Consider the following 23,694-nt stretch of genomic DNA (forward strand, 5'->3'; position numbering starts at 1 on the left):
AAAAATAAAAATAAATAAAAACTATCCCCTATAAAAGAAGATTGAGGAGGTGAGTTCCCGGAACCACCGAGAAAGGTGTCAATAACTTTCCTCGGAGTTCCCTACTGAACACCAAAAGCAAATGAACCTGCGGATATCCATCAATACTGAATTACGCCAGAAGTCGCAAAAGCAAAAAGAAGTACCGGCCAGTACGAATAAAAGATTACACACACCTCATCTATTATTGGGCTGAAGGGACCTCAGTGTCCTTATAAAAAAGTCAACGTGGTAGGGGAGACCGAGGAGTCCCCGAGCTCCTGCCGTTGTCCCGTCCCTATCGCTCTCCACCTCCGTTCCTCTTCCAGACTGATGAGGGCACCTCAGTAGACTGCCGAGCATCCCAATTCACGATCTTGGGCAGGGGAATGCTCAAGGTTTCATAAAAGGCAGGAAGATTCCTCCCACAGTACTCAAGATAGACGAGACTCCCTCACATCGTGCCATCAGGGCAAATGTAAAACCCCACCCATAGGAGACCCACCCATAGGAGATTCTGTGATCCAGCAAGATCTATAACAACTGCTTTAGATGTCTTCTCTTTTGGAGAGTTAGGCGGGAGAGATCTGGAAATAGTTGTATGTCAGAGTCCATGTACTTTATAACCACCTGAAGTCTGGCCTTTTTCATTATTTTTTTCTTTCATTTCAAAGTCGTGCAGACAACAAATATTGTCCCTTGGATGCTTCGTAGAACCTTTTGGCTGTAGGGCACTGTGTGCTCTATCCATCTTAATAGGTGTGGTAGGGGGGGTCCCCCAATCTAGAATTAAAGATTGTTTGGAGAACAAGTTTAGGATCCTCTTGTTCATTAAGCTTCAGGAATGCCACACAATCTAATATTACACCTTCTTTCTCTGTTGTCCAAAACCTCCATTTGTGTATTAAGGTCATTCACAGTCTTTTGTCGTGCAAGTATTCGCTGCTGCAGCTCTGCTACATGGGAGAGTGTAACATGATGGTCCCCCTCTAGTACGTCTATGCGACCTGCAAGTTGCTGCAAGTCCTACCTCACACATGTGATTTGAAATCTGCAGGTTTCTTTCACTTCAGAGATCAAGATTTTAAAGGTTTTTTTTTTTTAGAAGCTAAGAAAGACAGTATTTTTTTCCATGCAGAGCGGGTTAAAGGTGGCCCAGGATCTTGCTCCTCATCATCAGATGACACTGAAGGAGAACTCTGGGCTGCAGTAGGACCAGCCCCAAACAGGGACCCCCTCGGAAGATCCCTCCCCCCAGCACTGATCTCAACTGCTGAGTGTGACTGGGTCCATGAGTCCTTAGGAGGTGAATCCATGTGGGCCCCTGGGAGAGTTTCTTTATAACCCATTGCAGTCCGCACCACACTATTTGGGTCCAAGGCCTTCCCTCTGTTCCCCACAAACTGTGGAGCAGGAGACCTACGTTCCTCTCCCTCCGCAGCCACTGGAGAAGCCGCTCCTGCTCCTACCTCTCCTTCGCTCTCATGCTTGGCGAGATTCTCCTATGTGATACTGGAAGGCGTGGGGCAAGCTGGCGCCGGGATTCCTGAGCCCGTTGAGTCCTTTTAATAGAAAAGCCTCCCAAGACCATTGCGGAAGTTGCTGCAGCGACACCCGTGGGCACTGCGGACCGGGATCTGCGAGGACCCATTTGATGAAGGTGGGTGGCCGGTATAACAGGGGTTTTGCCAGATTTTAAGCGGCGTTGCGGGAGCTCCTCTGCCACACGTCCTCTCAGGTCAGCATCCGGTCACGCCCCCCTTAAATAACTTTCTAAAAGTGTTATTGCCATGAAACTCTCACCAGATGTCGGTAATGACCCATCCAATCCACAAAGGCACAGAAATCAAACCATAGATGTCCATAAATTGTGTAATAACGAGAAATGACACAGACAAAATTATTGAACACAAAAATGAGGTGCAAAAAGCCAAGGAAAGTCATGACAGCACCCAAAATCTATCAGTAATTAGAAGGCAATCCTGCCACTTTAGTGAAAAATATCAGCTGGTTCAACTGACTGCCTATAAAAAGGTGTCTAATTACCAAGGTGCCACACAAGAAACATCTCATGATGGGTGTCACGGGACAGCTGGAGGGATCATGCAGAGATCCTACTGCTGCCACCAATTTGTCAGCAGACAGCCAGGTGATCTTGCCTTAATCCCCCTATTACCAAGTTGTCACAAACCAGCACTCCGCTGCCTCCAATCGTCAGGCCAGTTGCGCAATTAACTTTTGCTGCTAGGCTGGGTATTGGTCAGCTCTCAGCAAACGTGTAGTATTTACACTTCAGGATTCCAACACACAGTTTGGTACATTCACCATCAAGCTCTGCAATTATTCAAGAAAAACTAGCTGCCACCACCAATGGTTTTACAGGCCGATTGGACACCTGTTTCTGGTAACGTATGATCTTATGAGGCTTCAGGGATCTAGTTTATACGTATATTCCGGCGTATAAGACGACCTGGTGTATAAGACGACCCCCCTACTTTCCTGTTAAAATATAGAGTTTAGGATATATTCACCGTATAAGACTACCCCTTTTCCAACGCATACCAAACACCGGTAAAAATTAAAAAAAAACAGATTTGAATTTAACATGGTCCTTTTTTAATTTAAATTCTTATGACATGCAGGTATATAGCAGGAAAACTGTCACTCATAAACATATTAAAATAGGGGGGACCCCACGTCATTTTTTGGGGGGGTCCCCCATTCTAATAGCTAGTAAAGGCTAGGTATTCAGCTGGGGGCTGATATTAGTAGCCTGGGAAGCTCCGTGGGTATTACCCTCTTCCCAGACTTCAAACATCTGCCCCAGCCGTCTGCTTAACCTCCGCTAGAGACTATAATGATGGTGGATCCCACGCTAATTTTCTTTTTAAAAAATCCTTTATTTTAACACTAAATGACAATTGAGGGGTTAATAAAGATGCAGTCCCTAAATTATTAATTTTGTAATTAATTTTTCCCAAAAATGTTGACGTGGGGCTTCGCCATATTTTTGTGTCCAGCCAGGTACAGCAGGCAGGAACGGGCTGCCCCCAACCACCAGCTGCCTATTTGTACCTGGCCGGACACAACAATATAGGGAAGCCCTTTTTTTTTTAATTATTTCATGAAATAATTAAAAAAAAAAATACGTGGGGCTTCGCCCTATTTTTGTGTCCAGCCAGGTACAACTAGACAGCTGGGGACTGGAATCTGCAGCGCAGGGAGGCCCAAGCTTTCTGGGCCCCACCCGCTGCAAATTGCAGTCCGCAGCCACCCCGGAAAATGGCGCGTTCATAGAAGCGCCATCTTCTGGCGCTGTACCCAACTCATCCAGGGCCCTGGTGCGGTGGCTCACTGGGTAATAAAGGGGTTAAGGCCAGCTTGGCATTATCAGCTGGCCCTAAGCCCGAAATTCATGGGGTCACGCCAATATTAGACATGAACACCATGAATTTCTAGTAAAGTAATTAAAAAAAACACAACACCCAGAATAAAGTCCTTTAATTGAAATAAAGACACAATTTTTTAATGTTCTAAATTAAACCATACTTGCCATCACGCCCATTTCGGCTGAAGCCAACGATCTCCTGCAATAAAAGTAAAATAATAAAGCAACCTCATCCTTACCTCTCCATGGTTCCCAGGACCGGTCCAGCTCTGCTACATTCACATGACAGGCTGCACCGCAGCAGAACGCTGCCGTTCAGCTTGCCATGCGGCAGACACTGAGAAGCGCAGGCATGCTTGTGCTCCTCAGTGTCGGACTGTGACGGCATCCAGATGAGCCGAGATCATGTCCAATGAACTCGGCTCACCTCATGCACGTCACTGACAGCGTGGGAAAATTCTCCTGCTCCCCGCATGCGCAGTAGAAGTTTCCCACGCTGTCAGTGACGGACGTCCAGGAGGTGAGCTGAGTTCATTGTCGGCTCATCTGGATGCCGTCACAGCCAGACACTGAGGAGCGCAAGCATGCCTGCGCTTCTCAGTGTCTGCGGGATGACAGGCTGGATGGCAGCGTTCTGCTGCGGTCCAGCCTGTCATCTCGATGTAGCAGAGCTGAAGCTGTCGTGGGAACCATGGAGAGGTAAGGATGAGGTTGCTTTATTATTTTTCTTTTATTGCAGGAGATCGTTGGCTTCAGCTGGAATGGGCGTGATGGTAAGTGTGGTTTAATTTAGAACAATAAAGGATTGTGTCTTTATTTCAATTAAAGGACTTTATTCTGGGTGTTTGTGTTTTTTTTAACTTTGACTATGGGGTTAGTAATGGGGGTGTCTTATAGACGCCTCTCCATTACTAACCTGGGCTTGATGTCAGCTTATAATGCCAGCTGACATCAACCCCAGCCCTATTACCCCACTGCCACCGCTACAGGGCAGTGGGAAGAGCGAGGCTAAGTGCCAGATTTGGCGCATCCTATGGATGCGCCATTTCTGGGGCGGCTGACGGCTGGTGTTTCTAGCCTGGGAGGGGGCCAATATTCATGGCACCCTTCCTGGGCTATTAATATCAGCCTCCAGCTGTCTGCCTAGCCTTTGCTAGCTATTAAAATAGGGGGGACCCCACGTCATTTTTTTGGGATCCCCCATTTTAATAGCTAGTAAAGGCTAGGTATTCAGCTGGGGGCTATTAGTAGCCTGGGAAGCTCCGTGGGTATTACCCCCTTCCCAGGCTTCAAACATTTGCCCCAGCTGTCTGCTTAACCTCCGCTAGAGACTAAAATTAAGGGGAACCCCACGCCAATTTTTTTTTTAATAAATCCGTTATTTTAACACTAGATGACAAGTACAGTAACCAGCACTGTCACTGTACTTCATATATATGTGACTGACATGTTTCTATCTATCTAATCTATGTGTGAAGCTCTATTCTGTCTGTTATAAATTGTCGGGTACAGATGCTGAATTGCCGGCCGGCTTTTTTAAAGAGACGGTGCATGAAAACACTATTATTTGTTTTAATAAATCCTTTACACTAAATGACAAGTACAGTAAGCAATACTGTCACTGTGCTTCATATATATGTGACTGACATGTTTCTATCTATCTAATCTATGTGTGAAGCTCTATTTCTATTCTAAATTGTCGGGTGCCGGCTTATGCCGCTGCTGAATTGCCGGCTTTTCCTATATTGTCACAGAAGCGATGCGAACTTCCCAGCTCCGGACACAGCGCAGCGCTTCTGTGACAAGTGAAAGCTGTCGGCACAGAAGCCCTGCGCTGTGTCCGGAGCTGGGAATACGCAGCGATGTGTCCGTTTCAGCACAGAAGCGCTGACCGTCTGGACCTACCGCCACCGTATTTTAACTCCCTCCACCTTATATTAACTCCGACATGGCAGGGATACGGCCATGGCAGCTTATTAACACCCCCAGAGTATCCCCGCATGTCAATTTCTGAAAGTTCAAAAGCATTACCGGCGTATAAGACGACCCCAGACTAGACAGAAGATTTTTCAGTCTTCAAAAGTCGTCTTATACGCCGGAATATACGGTAATAATAATAATAATATACATGCACATTATTTTTACAAAAATTCAGTATATACAGTTGCATAAAATAAGATAAGGGAAAAGTACTAGACCTGGTGTTACAGAAATGACGCAGATCTTAGCGGAGGGAAGCTCTCCTTTGAAAACTGTACAGAGCTACAGTGAGCTGTATCTTCCAGGACAAACTGATTCATAATTCAAAACTTGCTTTAATCAGATAATTCACTCACACATGCCTCCTTTTGATGAGCTCATAAAATTTGAGAGCCCAACTTTTCAGTATATCTGCTCACCTGTAGGTCCTAGGGGGGAGATACTAATTCCATATTATCTATCATGATTTTAGCTTTCCTTAGATAGGAAACATGGCATATATACTGTCATCCATCTGTCCATATTAATTCAGTGCTGAAAAATAGGCCTCACCACAATTAAATTACATGTCCCAGACTCATAATAATGAAAATACAGTCATGGCTTAAAGTGTTGGCACCCTTGAAATTGTTCCAGAAAATGAAAAAATTTCTCCCAGAAATTTTTTGCAGTTACACATGTTTTGTTATACACTTTTATTTCCTGTGTGTGTATTGGAACAACACAAAAAAAAACCCCAGGAAAAAAAGGCAAATTGGACATAATTTCACAGAAACCCCCAAAAATTGGCCAGACAAAATTGTTGGCACCTTTCTAAAATAGTGGTTAAAAACTTTGTTTCAAGCATATGATGCTAGTTCAAATTCACCTGTGGCAAGTAACAGGTGTGGGCAATATAAAAAGGGGAGAGGTTGACACAATCTTTGCATTGTCTGTGTGCACCGCACTAAGCATGGAGACCAGGAAGAGAACTGTCTGAGGACTTGAGAACCCAAATTGTTGAACAATATCAACAATCTCTCAAGGTTACAAGTCCATCTCCAGATATCTTTATTTTCCTTTGTCTTAGGTGTGCAACATAATGCAGAAGTTTATAACCCATGGCACTGTAGCTAATCTTCCTGGACATGGACGACAGAGGAAAAATTTAAAGGTTGCAATGCAGGATATTCCGGATGGTGGATAAGCAGCCTCAATCAAGTTCCAAAGAAATTCAAGCTGCAGGCTCAGGGTGCATCAGTGTCAGGGTGGACTATCTGTCGACATTTGACTGAAATGAAACATTATGGCAGGAGACCCAGGAGGAATTCTCTGCTGACACAGGGACCTAAAAAGTTAGACTGCTGTTTGCCAAAATATATGTGAGTAAGCTAAAATCCTTCTGGGAAAGAGTCTAGTGGACAGATGAGACCAAGGTAGAGTTTTTTGGTAAAGCACATCATTCTATTTACCAAAAAAATGAAATGAGGCCTACAGTTAAATATGGTGGAGGTTCAAAGTTGTTTTGGGGTTGTTTTGCTGCCACTGGCACTGGGTGCCTTGACCTGTGCAAAGCATCGTGAAATCTGAAGATTACAAAAGCACTTTGGGTCCCAGTGTAGTGCCCAGTGTCAGAAAGCTGGATTTGCGTCTCAGGTCATGGGTCTTCCAGCAGGACAATAACCCCAAACATTCTTCAGAACTCTCCAGCGCTTTGTTTCCATCCATTTATGGGTATTTTTTGTAGTGGCCAGCAATTAATCCAGATCTAAATCCCATTGAACACATGTGGAGAGATCTTAAAAATTAGGTCTCAGGGCAGACTATTTTGAAAATCCTATCTTGACAGAAGTTTATTTATTTCACTTTAATAGACAATCTTTCTTCCCTGGTATAGTTCGGCTCATTTCATCACTATCGTAAAACCTTTCACTGTATCCACTATAAACCTATCTATTGATTTACCTGGTATAAGATCAGGACATGTAGTGAGAATTTTATTATTTTTTTATTTTATTTGGAGAATATAGACCATACACTTTCAGATCACAAGCTGAACAGATCTGAATTCAAGATTTTCAGATTGACACTGTTCATGAAGTTCTTTTTTGAAGTATGATCCCTTTGAGATCCCAACTTGAATTTTGGTACAGATGTCGCTAGGAGCATAGGAGGCACATGTGAATTTTTTGATAATTTTATATCATAATTTTTTTTGGAAATGCTTTTCATAATATTGCGTTTGAGTCCCCATAGGTAAAATATTAACAAAGATACCCTTGTGATGTATCTGAAAGCCTGAACAGTTCTGAGTGGAATGGTATTTTTTTCCATTTCTCTATCTTGGTTTTAACCTGAGTTATGAAGAAAAATGTAAAGACCTGCAACACAGAAATTTCCTTTTTTTTTTCTTCTTCAAAACTTAAAAAAATTTATAAGAAAACACTAAAGTGTGTTTTCTTTTTTCTTTCTTCCTTTTCTTCACATTTTGCATTCTCTAACACACTATTACCAGAGAACAAAATCTCAAAAGAATTAAAAACAGAGGAAAATTGCATTGGTTCCTTGAAATTGAATGCATGCGACTAGTTTATCCATACAGGAGACGTCCTAATGTCATCACCAACAAAGGCTTTTGTACGAAGTATTAATGAAATGTCAGTAAGCGTGTTTAATGCCTTTTTTTTTTCTGTCATTTTTGATTATTAAACATAATTTCATTTGTGGACAACTATAGTTTGATTTATTTGCCTGTATGGATTGATTGGGTTTTTACCGACCTCTTTTGAGAATTTCTTGTCAATAACATATTTAGAAATATATTTACTTAAAAAATTGACTTGTTCAATACTTATTTCACACGCTGTGTATTTAAATACACGTATATGTTTGCAAATAATGTGTGTATGTATGTATAAACCTTATTTTAATATTGACAGGTAATTTAAGATGTCTAACGGTTATGAAGATCATATGGATGATGTATGCAGGGATGACATTGGCAGAACTAACCTAATTGTGAACTACTTGCCTCAGAACATGACACAGGATGAGCTACGCAGCCTTTTCAGTAGCATCGGTGAGGTGGAATCTGCCAAGCTAATACGTGATAAAGTTGCAGGTAACTTCTGTTTTAAATTTGTATACATACATGCTTTATTTATAGGTATTGTAACCTGTAAAATGTATTTCAATTTTGCAAGAGAATACACAATGACACCTTGGCTACAAAAGTAAATGTGGCAATACATATCAGCAGTTGTTGAGCTATATCTTCTGATATCCTGTACACAGGTGTTCTGTATGGGGAGAAGAGCGTAAAGGTGCATCTTGCCAATTCTAGAATTGCTGGTTTCCCAATAATCACACTTTTATGTAGACAGCAAAACGCTTGTTCAAGTGACCTGTTTGTGAACTGAATATGAAGGGTTTCCACGTTGGTAGCACCATTTCTGGAGCGACATGATGCGCCCCCTCCCACACCGAATAAATAAATCTGCTTTCCCAAATTCAAGAGCCCTGCTCCTTCTGAACTCCAGTGTGCCTAGGTTGCAGTTACTGTCCAAATGTTTTACAAAATTGTAGCAGGTAGAACCCACTTAAAGGGAACATGTCAGCAAGATTTTAAGTAAACTACAGGCATTATCATGTTGGGGCTGCTGCATTGATTAAAATGATACCTGTGGTACCTATAATATTATACTCTTAAAGAAAGGCATCCAGGCCCTTCTTAAATTTAGTAGTGAATCACTCATTACAACATCATGCGGCAGAGAGTTCCATAGTTTCACTGCTCTTACAGTAAAGAATCCCCATCTGTGATTATGATTAAACCTTCTTTCCTCCAGCCGTAGAAGATGCCCCCTTGTCCCCGTCTCTGGCCTCAGAGTAAAAAGATCAGTAGAAAGGTCTTTGTACTGTCCCCTCATATACTTGTACATAGTAATAAGATCACCCCTAAGCCTTCATTTTTCCAAACTAAATAACCCCCCAAGTGTAATAACCTGTCTTGGTATTGCAGACCCCCCAGTCCTCTAATAACCTTGGTCGCTCTTCTCTGCACCCGCTCTAGTTCAGCTATGTCTTTCTTATACACCGGAGACCAGAACTGTACACAGTATTCTAAGTGTGGTCGCACTTGTGAATGGTATAGAGGTAAAATTATGTTCTCCTCATGAGCATCTATGCCTCTTTTAATGCATCCCATTATTTTATTTGCCTTTTGCAGCAGCTGCCTGACACTGGCCACCAAACATGAGCTTGTCGTCCACCAATACACCCAGGTTTTTTTCAGTTACAGTTTTGCCCAGTGTTTTACAATTAAGCATATAATTATACATTTTATTTCCTCTGCCCAAGTGCATTACCTTACATTTATCCCCATTAAAGCTCATTTGCCATTTATCAGCCCAAGCTTCTAGTTTACATAGATCCTCCTGTAATATAAAATTGTCCTCCTCTGTATTGATTACCCTGCAGAGTTTAGTGTTATCTGCAAATATTGAAATACTACTCTGTATGCCCCCTACAAGGTCATTAATAAATGTTAAAAAGATGGTACCCCACTGTTAACCGAGACCCAGTCTGAGTGTTTTCCATTAATAACCACCCTTTGTTTCCTATCACTGAGCCAGTTCTTAACCCACATAAATATATTTTCCCCTATCCCCATTGTTCTCATTTTATGTATCAACCTTTTGTGTGGAACCGTATCAAAAGCTTTTGAAAAGTCCATATACACAACATCCACTGCATTTCCTTGGTCCAGTCCGGAACTTACCTTTTCATAAAAACTGATCAGATTAGTCTGACAGGAACGGTCCCTCGTAAACCCATGTTGATATTGGGTCATGAGTTTATTCTTCTTCAGATACTCTAGTATAGCCCTCCAGGATTTTACCCACAGTAGAGGTTAAGTTTACTGGCCTATAATTTCCAAGTTCGGTTTTTGTCCCCTTTTTGAATATTGGCACCACATTTGCTATGCGCCAGTCCTGTGGTACAGACCCTGTTATTATGGAATCTTTAAAGATTAAAAGTAATGGTCTATCTATGACGTTACTTAATTCCTGCAGTACTCGCGGGTGTATCCTGTCCGGGCCCGGGGATTTGTCAACTCTAGTGTTTTTTAGACGCCGCCATACTTCCTGCTGGGTTAAGCAAGTGACATTTAATGGAGAATTTTTGTTATCACTAATCATATTTTCTGTCATGCTGTTTTCTTGTGTAAATACTGTTGAAAAAAAATCATTTAGCATATTGACTTTTTCCTCATCCTCATCCACCATTTCACCCAGACTGTTTTTAAGGGGGCCAACACTATCATTTTTTAGTTTTTTACTATTTATGTAGTTAAAGAATATCTTGGGATTATTTTTACTTTCTCTGGCAATGATTCTCTCTGCCTCAATCTTTGCTGCCTTGATTTGTTTTTTACAGAATTTATTTAATTTTCTGTTTTTATTTAATGCCTCATCACTACCTACTTGCTTTAGTTCTCTAAATGCTTTCTTTTTGTCACTTATTGCGCCCCTTACAGCTCTATTTAGCCATAGTGGTTTCCTCCTATTTCTAGCATGTTTATTCCCATGGGGTATATATTGTGCACAGGTCCTATTCAGGATGCTAATAAATATCTCCCATTTGCTTTGTGTAGTTTTATGTCTCAGGATATCATCCCAGTTTATTGCACTAAGATCATCTCTCAACCGTTGGAAATTTGCCTTCCTGAAGTTTAGTGTCCTTGTAACCCCTCTATTACACATCTTATTAAAGGATATATGAAAACTTATTATTTTGTGATCACTATTACCCAAGTGACCCCCAACTCGTATATTTAATATGCGGTCTGGCCTGTTGGTTAATATTAGATCTAGCACTGCCCCCCTAGTCAGTGGGCATAGATGGTCATTCACCCACTGACTTAACACTTCATTAAGAGAACCAATGAAAAAGAAAAGGGAAATCCACTTGCACATCCAACAGGAAATAATTAAAAATTGTTCTTTATTGAAAAAAAAAAAACCTAAAACATACAGACTTGCAATAAATGAGCAAAAATAATAGGTGGAGCTCAAATCAGTGCTGCAGAGGAAGTTGCAAACAATGCAGGTGACGAGCATAAGATAATAAATGTAGTGCAATGAATAATAAATAATTCATAAAGCATACACAACATGACAATAATATTCTGAATAGACAAATGTAAATGCAATAACAATTCACATAATGGCAACTAATGGAAGCCGCAATTCAGCTGAAGAGACTCAAGCAATGAGTGAGAGACCCATGCAACTTTAAGTAGGCCCAAACAGGAAACACGATGGATTCCATAGATTCAGAGCCCGCCATCTTGGAAAAGGGCAATTTTAGAACACAACAGCAACCTCCAGTGGTAAGGAGTGAAACTGCAGAACAATTATTAAAGTGAACAATAGCGGCTACTAGTGGTCAAACTGTAGAAGCCAAAAGAATTCCTGACAATCCCCTCTTAAATTTAATAGTATTTTTTTTGCATGTATCCATTGGATTACGTGGTAATCTTCTATTTGTTCTGTTATTTAAAATATTATATACTTGCTTCATATTTCTTAATCTATTACAACCGCACAACCCGTTTTATCTGATTTTTTTTTTTTTTTTTTATCACAAAGGAAAATATTGCATCCTTATGTTCTTTTCAGTAAATGTGCATGTGCAGTGAATTTTTTATGTTGTAAATCCACGTGGCATTGGCCCCAGCATCTAGAAGGCAGGAGACGGAGGGGGCGTCCTCTTCCCTCCTATCGGCACCCCCGTGACATAATTGCAAGGGTACAATCGGAAACCCTGCCCACAGCCCAGCTTCCACCGCGGGGAGCACGTCACTGAGTCACTCCTCACTTGACATCAGCGGAATCAAGAGCCGGCTGCAGCCGGGGTCACGTGGACTTGTGAGCAGTCAGCGATAGCGCAGCTCACAGGCAATAAACATAACGCAAAGTATTTAAAAGAAAATCTTCTCTCCACAGGTGAAATACATTGGGAGCATTATAAAAGGTAGTGGACAACTTCTTTAACATGCAAAGTTGCTCTGTTAATTTGAAGAGCCTGTGTTTTTCACATGGTCAACTCTACGCTTGCTCTAGTGTGGGTAACTTCAAAAATCTTTTTATGTATGCACCTGAAAGTTAAACAAATTAACATTAACTAAAAAGCACTACAATAGACCGCTGTTTGTCTGTAAATCAATCTTACTCGTTTGTCTGTTAACCACTGATAGACTACACTATGTGGAGGGGGATTAAGGGTTACACTCTGCTGTTCCCCTCTTAATTTTTTTGTTTGTGAAAGGAGTGTAAATTTTAATATTTAATTTGTTTAAATAGTTGTTTGCCTCAGTGTTATGACAAATTTATAAAAATAAACAACTATTAACGCTAAATGAACAAGAGTTAAAAAAACCTACTTTTTAAACTCTGAAGATGTCAACTTCAGGGTGAAACTGAAAATGTAACCTTAGCAAGTGTAACTAACAATTTAACATTTTCCACTAAGTTTACAGAGCAAACTGAAGTACTATCTAAGGGACTAAATTTTACCCCAAGTCAAAATTTTAATCTATTCCAAACACGGAATGTAAATGAATTCTGAAGGATGTTAATGAGTGTGTATATATACAGTGTCGTGTAAAAGTTTGGGCACCCCTAGTTAAAATTACTGTTGTGAACAGTTAAGCAAGTTGAAGATGAAATGATCTCTAAAAGGCCTAAAGGTAAAGATGACACACTTCCTTTGTATTTTAGTCCCAACATTTTTTTTTAAATCTTTTACATTTTCAAAATAACAAAAGGGAAAATGGACTGATGCAAAAGTTTCGTCACTCTGCATGGTTAGTACCTAGTAGCACCCCTTTTTTGAAAGTATCAGACCTTGTAAACGCTTCTTGTAGTCTGCCAAGAGTCTTACAATTCTTGTTTGATGGATTTTCATCCATTCTTCCTTGGAAAATAATTCCCATTCTGTGAGACACAGATTTTCAATGATCAGATCAGGGGACTGTGAGGGCCATTGTAAAACCTTCAGCGTGTGGATTTTGATGTGTTAGGATAATTATCCATTTGTAGAAGCAATCCTCTTTGCAACTTCAGCTTTTTTATAGATGGTGTTATGTTTGCATCAAGAGGTTGTTGAAATTTAATTGAATCCATTCTTCCCTATATCCGTGAAATGTTCCCTATGCCATTGGCTGCAACACAACCCCAAAGCATGATTGATGCACCCCCATGCTTAGTGGTTAGCGAGATGTTCTTTTCCTAAAATGTATCCTTTTTTTTCCTATCACCCATGACAGCGCCACAAAGAGAGAGGGGATCCACCCTTCCAGGACAGGAAACCTACAGAATAAAAGGGCGGCGCCTCTCCACCACCTCAGTTGGTTTCCTGTCCTTGAGGGGGAACCTTGTTAAAACGGCGGCAGAAGAAAGAAGAGAAGATTACTCCCAGACCAGGACCTTTCGGTTTCCAACAAGGCACAATCTCTTCTGCGGCCGGCTCCAGGGACCTGGAAGCGCCATGGTGGGTCCAAGGGGGCCTGTTCCTTTAGACGGGCGTCAGCAGCAGCCGCACCATTACCTTATGGTGGCCTGGCAGCCGCACATCCTGGTTGCGCGGGACGCTATCCAGGAAATCGCGCCCTAAGACCCACGCCGGTGAAAAAAGAAGTAGCGGAGACCCATGTCTTCTAATATGTTTCCGGCTACTGTTTTGTACCAGCCTGCGGCCCTGATGACGAGCGTACCGGAGGGTCCTTGATGGGAGAACCTTAGACTGGCTTACCTGTTGAAGATCTGGATACGACTGAGCGGCGCCCCTGCCTGGGGTCGGCAGCTCCAGCTCTGCACGTCAGTGAGAGAGCAGCTGTGGAACTGCGCTCCTGTCTGTGGTCGTAGCGGAGAAAACATCGGGGGCCATCGGAAGATAAGTATAATCTTTTATTTTTTACCATTTTTATTATTATTTTTTTAACTATTAACTTGGTCACACTATATAAATCCATGACGGTTGCATGGCTTTATATAGTGTGACCAAGTTGTCAAGAACTTTTCCAAGTGATGCTAAAATCGCTTGGAAAAGCGCTTGATAACCTGCATGCAAAAACGCTTGATAAACGCTTCTACCTGGCAGGAAAAGCGCATGTAAAATCCGCATGCGTTTTTCCTGCCAGGGAGATGTGGAAAAATATGCAGCATTTCTGCATCGTGGGCACTTTACCTAACAGTGCATCATGACCACATTTTTTTGCTTTAATTTTTTTCTTCTATTTTTCTCCTCTAAAACCTAGGTGCGTCTTATAGTCCTAAAAATACGGTATCAGGAATTTGTTTAGACCATTTAAATTGATGCCATTTATGAAGGTACCATCTGCCTTCATTTATCAAGAAAAGGGGGAAATAGAAGCCCCTTTTTTCTTCTTCCCTTGGTACCTCTAGGAGGTCTTGTTTCTGAACCAGATTTAAAGGGAACCTTTCAGCAGGATTGTGCTAAGTAAACTACAGACACTGTCAGCTGCTCATGCCCATTTTCTTTTCCTCTAGCAAAATGTCGCCACTAGTGGCGCTTGCGCAGTAGCATCTATCGGCAAGCGATAGATGCTACTGCTCGGGCACCATTTTGCTAGAGGAAAGAGAAATGTGCCTACCGCAATATGGCCTGCGCTTGCGCAGTACCATTTCTCGGTTGCCGAGAGATGCTACTGCGTATGCGCGGCGCCATATTGCTGCACCCAAATTCCTTTTCATAAAGCAAAATGGCGTCCGTGCATGCGCAGTAGAATCTTTTGGCAACCGAGAGATGCTACTGCACATGCGGGGGCTATTTTGGTGCATGTAAATGTAGGGTTTGTCACACTAATTACACAGGCAGTATCTGTCAGAAGGCCAAAGATAGGAATACATAAGCAGAGCATCACATAAAGCCCCTCCCCAAAGGACGAGCATATCCTTATGGCAGAAATGAAAATAAAGATTAAAAAGAACCACTGGACGGATTTCATCAACAAAGGTATCATTTTACTCAGTGTAACGACTCCCACCTGACAGTGTATGTGGTTTACTAAGCACAATCCTTCTGACAGGTGTCAGTGGGTGAATGACCATCTATGCCCTTAAGCGCAAATAACACCATATTTTATAAAGGACACTAGTACCGTATTAAAGACTGGACAAGTTAGCATGGAGTGTTAGCGTGGAGAATATGCATTTATCTCATGATTTTATTTACATAAAAGGGGTGCCAATGGGGTCCAGTTTTTCACCTTCTATGGCAATTTTTTTTTTTGTTTCATGATGGGGAAACTTTTTTTTGTTTATACTGATGATAATCCTTACAAGTTCGATTTGGTTTGATATGATCGGTATATCCTCGATATCCTCATAATATGGCGACCATACCGAACTTTGTTAAATATTTTAATTCTAATTTAATTCATTTAATTTAAATTTTTATCTACATCTTCTAAAAAAAATCCAGTTTTTTTACATTAAGCTGAAAGGTGATCTGAAATTGGGGGTTATCCACACTGAAACGTTCCATAAACTTGTCAGTGGTAACACTGTATTACGTGTGGACAGTTTTCATCTTGATCATACTTTAAAAGCAATACCGTGTTTGTAAATTTTTTTAACAATTCTTTATTTAGAACGAATTAAGTAGGATTCAAGATCAATATAGAAATACCACTAATACTTGTATGCAAAGTAGGATTGAAACAACTTGTTACATAATGCATCACAATTCAATTCATTACTATTGTATTGTATTCAATACAATTCAATACAATACAATTCAATCATGCTGTATACAAAAACAGGACAAAGACAATAACAATTAAAACATCAACATAATACCTAGAAGTGGAGGATCTAATTAAAACTTAAGATAAAGTCTGTTATAATAAGACAAGCTTTGTATTTAAGCCAATCTTCTAAGATGGAAGGGCCAGTGAAAAAGAAGAATGTGGACTCTTTGCCCCTATTGGGGAAGGGGCCAAATTAAAGTTCAGTTAATCTGAGAATATCTGTCCCTAAATTGTAACAGTAATTTATCTAGACTGATTAATCAGGATTCCAGAGGCTCCAAATTTTAAGAAATTGAGGATGCGTAAAAGATTCCCGACTGGTGAATTCCTCAAAGCAACGAATCATGTTAACTTTTTTCATCCACTCCAGAGTGTGTAGGGGGAGATTCCTGTTGACAGTGTATGGGGATTAAATGTTTTGCAGCTCCTAGCAGAAATGGGAGTAGATCACGTTTTCTGAGCTTTAAGTGTTCTGTCGGGCAGGACGATAGGACTTCTTTCGGCGTTGGTGTGTTTTATCAGACCTAAGTCTTTCAGAGTCGTTCCTATCTCAGACCAAAATGATTTAATCTTAGGGCAAAACCTAAAAATGTGGGACATATTCCGTATGTGCGCTTAGCATCTCCAACAGAGATTGGAATCAGTTAAACTGAAATGATGCACGAGCTCCGCAGTTCTGTACACATGCGTCAGGATTTTATAGGAGTTTTCTTGTAAAAGTGTGCATTTGGAAAAACCATGTGGGTTGGATAGAACAGATTCGACCTCCTCTTCTGATAGGGAGATATGCAGCTTTTTTTTCCCAAGTGTATGAAAGTAGGTTTTTGAGGGGTCGATGGAGTAATCAGCTGGTTATATATCCTTGATACACCTTTGAAAATGGGAGCAGGAGTTTGATAAACATGTCTAGCCAAGACCACTTATTGGGACAAGAGAAATTCGATTTGAACGTTGAGAAAATATGAGATACATGATTGCGTTGAAGGAAATTGCTGGCTTGTATTGAAGCGCCGACTGCCCAGCCATCTACCATAAATATTTTATTGGCAAGGAAATGTTTGATTGTGTAGCTAGGTAGTCCCGACCATAGATTGTATGGATCTGAGTTAGGATCTAGAAATTATGGGATAGTGGATATGGGGGCTTGGGCTGAGGGAGACAAGTTGACTGACAATTCTTTATCTAGGTTACGCTTAACAGCGAGAGAAGTAAAAGTAATATCATTACTTAGTGTCTCTGGAGGAGGAGTCACATTGGTCCAAATGTATTTGAGGTTATTTTTCCGAGACGCAGGTACTCATCAGTTATCTCTAGTTTTGGAAGCGTTTGCCAGCCTAAGCCATCTGTTCAAGTATATTGCTTTATAATAAGTCATGATGTCTGGGAGGCCAACACCTCCTTGGTTATTTGGCAAGGCCAGAATTTTGTGCGGTAGTCTTGGTTTTTTATACTTGCATATATATTGGGACATAACCTGCTTGATTGAAGCGAAGAAGGATAATGGGAGGTGTATGGGAAGCATATTTAGATGGTAAGCGATTTTAGGGAGAACATATGTTTTTACCACGTTTCCTGCTTATTCAAGACAAAAGTGGATAATCATATGTTTTGAAGCGAGTTTAGATTTTCTCTGAGGTAAAATTTATTTCCATTATAAGGAGTCTGGGTCATTTGTAATATAAACCTCTAAGTATTTCATGCTGTCTGAGGGCCAGTTAAAGGATAGTTTTCTGTAAGTGTTTTATGTCAGAAAAGAGTGTAGAGATATTAAGGACCTCAAGATTTTTCTAAATTAATTTTAAAATTGGATAATTCTCCAAATTGAAAAATGTGTAGAAGTTTGGGAATCTCCTTTTTAGGGTTCGATAACATGAGGAGCAAGTCATCCGCAAAGATGGCCATCAGTAGTTCAGTGTCGTAAATTCTAATGCACTGAATATCAGGATCCTGTCTGATACTCTGTAGAAGTGTTTCCATAAGAAAGATAGAGAGAGGGTGAAAGGGGGCACCCCTGCCTCGTCCCATTCCAAGTATCAAAGCTTTGTGTTAGCATACCATTTATCCTAATTTTTGCAGATGGGGAAGAGTAAAGAGAGAGAGTGGCTTCCACAAACTTTGTCGGAAAAGCAAACCGATCTAAGACATACGCCAAAAATCGACAGCTTACCCTGTCGAATACCTTTCCGGCGTCTGTTGAGAGTAAGGTCAACGGGACCCCACTTTTCTTAGCATATGAGATGGCTTGTATTATTTTGAGCGAATTGTCTTTCCTCTCCCGACCCCTGACAAAACCAGCTTAATCTCGATGGATTATATATGGGAGAAAGTCTTCCAATCTTCTAGCAAGGATTTTTGACCATAGCTTTGTCAGTATTCAATAATGAAATTGGGCGTTAACTGCTGCATTGAGTGGGATCCTTTTCCCTCTTTAGGAACAATTGAAATGTGTGCCTCCAACATTTATCTGGCTGGAACACTACCTTCTAGTAGGGAATTAAACAATTCTACAAGATGGGGAAGTAAGGATTTAATAAGGTTTTTGTAGTAACTGATAGGAAAGCCGTCCGGGCCTGGAGACTACCCTTTAGGGGTGGTTTTTAACCCCTCCATTATCTCTTGTGGTTTAACATGCAAAGTTAATTTTTGGACGTCTTCTGGTTTGAGAGCGGGGAGTAATAAGGGATCGAGGAACTTTTATTTTAATGGTAGCTATCATCGGGTCTCACATGGAGTGAGGGGTATCTAGGTTCTAGAGGTCCTGGTAAAGGGTTTTAAAAAAGACAACAGACATCTCCCACTTATCTACTAAGATACATTCTTTAGTACCCATCTTTTTAATAAATGAGTGTTCTTCAGAAGGGAAGAAGTAAGTTTGCCCCCTTTATTACCATGAAAGGTAAATTTTTTGCTTACACCTCTGCAAAAGTTGAGCTGAATTAATATTCAGGACATCTTTAAGTTGGTTTCTCAAGCTTGGGAGATCGTTCTTGGCCTTTTTTGCTAGAGATTTTTTTGTGTGTTCTTCCTAATACACTAATTTGAAGTAGAGAAGAGACTTTTTATCTCTGAACTATTTTAAATGGGAGTTTAAAGTAATCAACTCCCCTCGAATAACTGCCTTATGTGCTTCCCAGATCACTGGGGTGGGGGGGGACCTGAATCTTGAGTTTTCTAGAAAATATAAATCTAAAGTCTTTGATATTTTTGGAACATTTCCTTCATTATTTAAGAGTTTCATTCAGCCTCCAAAGTAGTTACCGATATGGGAGAGGAGGATATTGAGAGTTCTAAGAAGATTGGTGCACGATCAGATAGTTATGGACCATATTGAGGTGGATTTGATTAGTGACATGTAAGAACTTTGGAGGAAGAGGTAGTCTATTCTTTGGTAGGTGGAATGTGCATGGGAGAAAAGTTTAGTCTTTTGTTGAGGGATTCAAGAGTCTCCACACATCCGTTAACTGTAAGGAATTCAAAGAGGTGAATTTTCCTAAGTGTTTTTTGAGACCATGAGCTTAAACCAGAGGGCATGATTACCGGAGGGTTTAAAGGGGTGTTCAGATCCCCAACTACTATTGAGTCCCTCTTTGAACAAGCTCAATGTCTATAGGGTCTTTGATATCCATATGGATTGGCCTTGATTTGGAGCATACAGATTACACATAGTAACAATTGTGTTTGCTATATAACCCTTATTTTTGCCAGAGCAGTATATATTTAAGAGACCACTGCACAATTTATTTTCTTTAATTTTTCTCTTTATAGGTATATTTTCGAGTAAAATGTACATTGTTTGTTTTTATTCTATGAACTACTGACAAGTTGTCTCCGAAATTCAAAGCTAAAAATGTGTTTATTTGCAGCAAATGAGATCATCAAAATAATAAAAAAAAAGAAACTGCTTTCAGACCTCAAATAATGCAAAGAAAGCAAGTTCTTATTCATTTAGAAGCAACAATACTCATGTTTTAACTCAGGAAGAGTTCAGAAATCAATATTTGGTGGAATAACCATGATTTTTAATCACAGCTTTCATGTGTCTTGGCATGCTTTCCACCAGCCTTTCACACTGCTATTGGGTGACCTTATGCCACTCCTGGCACAAAATGTAAGCAGTTCTTCTTTGTTTGATGGCTTGTGACTATCCCATCTTCCTCTTGATTACATTCCAGAGGTTTTCAATGGGGTTCAAGTCTAGAGGTTGGACTGGCCATGACAGGGTCTTGATGTTGTGCTCCTTCATCCACACATTTATTGACCTAGCTGTGTGGCATGGGGCATTGTCCTGCTGGAAAAAACAGTCTTCAGAGTTGGGGAACATTGCCTGAGCAGAAGGAAGCAAGTGTTTTTCAAGGATAACCTTGTATGCGGCTTGATTCATTTGTCCTTCGCAAAGATTAACCTGTCAAATTCAAGCCTTGCTGAAGCATCCCCAGATCATCACCGATCCTCCACCAAATCTCCCAGTGGGTGCAAGACATTGTGGCTTGTATGCCTCTCCAGGTCTCCGTCTAACCATTAGACGACCAGGTCTTGGGCAAATCTGAAAATTAGACTCATCAGAGAAGATTACCTTACTCCAGTCCTTTATGGTCCAATCCTTATGGTCTTTGGAAAACTTCAGCCTGGCTCTCTTTTGCTTCTCATTGATGAAAGGCATTTTTCTAGCTTTACATGTCTTGAGGCCTTGCTCTAGGAACCTGTTCCAAACTGTTCTTGCCGTGCACTTCACCCCAGCTGCCATTTGCCATTCCTTTTGTAGGTCACTTGATGTCATCCTGAGGTTGCTGAGTGACATTCGAATAAGATGACGGTCATCCTGGTCAGTGGAGAGTTGCTTTCGCCCTCTGCCGGTCTGTAGCTTTGTTGTCCCCAATGTCTGCTTCTTGACCTTGTTGTAATGGAGTGCCGTCTTCGAAATTTTAAGGATGGAGGCAACATGACGCTCACTGTATCAGTCTTCTAGTAAAGCCAGAATTGAGCCCTTCTTTTCCTCGCTCAAGACTTAACTTTTAACCATGCCAAAGGAGTTGAAAATTAATTTTTTCATTCAAATTACTTTTGGGCTATTCCTAGCACTTGTTTGGCCATCCAGCTTGTCCTATTGCAAGATAATTAAGACCACAGCACTGTTTTTTTTATACTTTCCCTCGTTACATTAGATGATCACCTGAACCAAATCTTATCAGAAGCACATTAACCCCTTTAAAACCTGGGGCGTATTAGTACGCCCCAGGCCATCACCGCCAGTAAAGTGGGGGCACCGGCGGTGAACTGAGAACATGTCAGCTGATTATCCCTTCCCTTTTCATCCTATTTTGCTTGTTACATATACTATTTCTATTTATATTTCCTTATGTGTGTGTTGTAACCCTTCCCTTAAAAATGTAATAAACATAATTTGAAGAAAAGAAGAAGTTTGATGAACCGGATCAGATTGGTCCATAAAGCTAAAGGCAAAGGCTAAGAGAATTCAGAAGGCCCTGGCTTTCACGGGGGGAGGTGTCTAGTTGGTTGTCTTCTGGCTCTGGGAGAGGGGCTCTTCCCCTGCAACGATCATTTTTCAGGCCTCTGGAGATGAGGAAGAGTATATAGTTACATAGTTAGTAAAGCCGAATAAAGACTTGCGTCCATCAAGTTCGACCTGTTAGTTCTGTAATTGCTAAAGTTGATCCAGAGGAGGGCAAAAACCCCAAATGATTTGGCCAATCTTCACCTGAGGAAAAATTCCCTCCCGACTCTGAAACCAGCAGTCAGAATAAATCCCTGTATCAACCTACTATTTTATTCTATTTAAAGTATATGCAGAAATCTGCCTGGTATCTAGAAATGCATCCAGTCCCCGCTTGAACTGGTTTAGTGAATCCGACATTACCGTCTCCTCACTCAGTGAATTCCATATTCTCACTGCTCTTACCGTAAAGAACCCCTTCCTATGCTGGTGCTGAAACCTTTTCTCTTCCAGTCTTAGTGAGTGCCCTCTTGTTACCGTAATATCCCTCCTTTTGAACAAATCCCGGGCAAGGTCTCTATACTGTCCCCTAACATATTTGTACACATTTATTATGTCCCCCCTCAACCTTCTCTTTTCCAGGCTGAATAGTCCTAGTTTTGCCAACCTCTCTGGGTATTGCAGTCCCTCCATTCCCCTTATTAATTTTGTTGCCCTCCTTTGTAACTTTTCAAGCTCATTTCTATCCTTTCTATATATTGGGGCCCATAACTGAGCACAGTATTCCAAGTGTGGTCTGACCAGTGCTTTGTACAGTGGAAGAACAATGTTCTCCTCCTTTGCAGCTATACCTCTTCTGATACATCCCATTACCCTGTTTGCCCTTACAGCAGCCGCCTGACTTTGGGCACTCCAATTTAGTTTGCTATCAATCAAGATACCCAAGTCCTTCTCCATCTCTGAATTCCCCAATGATTTCCCATTCAGTGAGTACTGGTGACTTCCATTTTTCCTTCCCATATGTATGACCTTACATTTCTCCTCGTTAAACCTCATTTGCCATTTAATGCTCCACCTACCCAGCTTATCCAAATCCCTCTGTAGGTCCGCACTGTCCTCTTTTGTATTAATTGTTTTACATAACTTTGTGTCATCTGCAAATATTGATATTTTACTATTTATCCCGTTGACTGTCGTTAATAAAGATATTAAATAACATTGGGCCTAGTACAGACCCCTGTGGTACCCCACTAGTGACGCTTACCCAATCTGAGTATATTCCATTTATAACCACCCTCTGCCTTCTATCCTTTAGCCAGTTAGCTACCCACTTGCAGACATTTTTCCCCAGCCCCATCATTCTCATTTTGTATACCAACCTATTATGTGGCACGCTATCGAACGCTTTTGAGAAGTAGAGATACACGACATCCACTGGTTCCCCCTGATCTACTCGAGAGCTAACCTCCTCGTAGAAGTCAATCAGGTTTGTTTGGCAGGAGCGATTCCTCATGAATCCATGTTGGTTCGGGGTTAATAGATTATTAGCATCAAGATGCTCCGTAATTGCCTCTTTAATGAAGCTTTCAAAAATTTTGCCCACAACGGACGTCAGACTCACCGGCCGATAGTTTCCGGCGTCACTTTTCGCTCCCTTTTTGAATATTGGCACTACATTCGCCTGTCGCCAATCAAGTGGTACAGACCCAGTCTCAACAGAGTCCTTAAATATAAGATATAACGGTCTGTCTATCACATTACTTAGTTCCCTTAGTACCCGTGGGTGTATGCCATCAGGTCCTGGTGATTTGGTTATTTTAATGTTGCTGAGGCGTTTCTGTACCCCAGCTTGGGTTAGATTTGTCATACTTAGTGGAGGATTAAGCTTGTCACTTCTCATTTCGCCTGTTAGTTCTTTTTCCTTTGTGAAAGTTGACGAAAAAAATGTATTTAATAGATTAGCTTTATCCTCATCTTTCTCTATGATTTTGCCTTCATCACTTTTTATCGGTCCAATATTATCCGATTTAATCCTTTTAC

At 41.0% G+C, this 23,694-nt stretch overlaps 1 protein-coding gene across 1 annotated transcript in view; it reads left to right on the plus strand.

Annotated features, from left to right (window-relative positions):
- The window catches only part of ELAVL1 (ELAV like RNA binding protein 1), a 176,703-nt gene that overhangs the window by 25,866 nt on the left and 127,143 nt on the right, over window positions 1–23,694 (plus strand). The window contains exon 2 of the mRNA XM_073685731.1: window positions 8,305–8,486. Within this exon, the coding sequence (XP_073541832.1) occupies window positions 8,315–8,486 (172 nt within the window). The 5' untranslated portion in view covers window positions 8,305–8,314. The remainder of the gene's footprint in view (window positions 1–8,304; window positions 8,487–23,694) is intronic.

Source organism: Phyllobates terribilis, unplaced genomic scaffold (assembly GCF_046119375.1).
Source record: "Phyllobates terribilis strain yellow unplaced genomic scaffold, ASM4611937v1 Scaffold_1__5_contigs__length_1240528914, whole genome shotgun sequence".
Lineage (NCBI taxonomy): Eukaryota > Metazoa > Chordata > Amphibia > Anura > Dendrobatidae > Phyllobates > Phyllobates terribilis.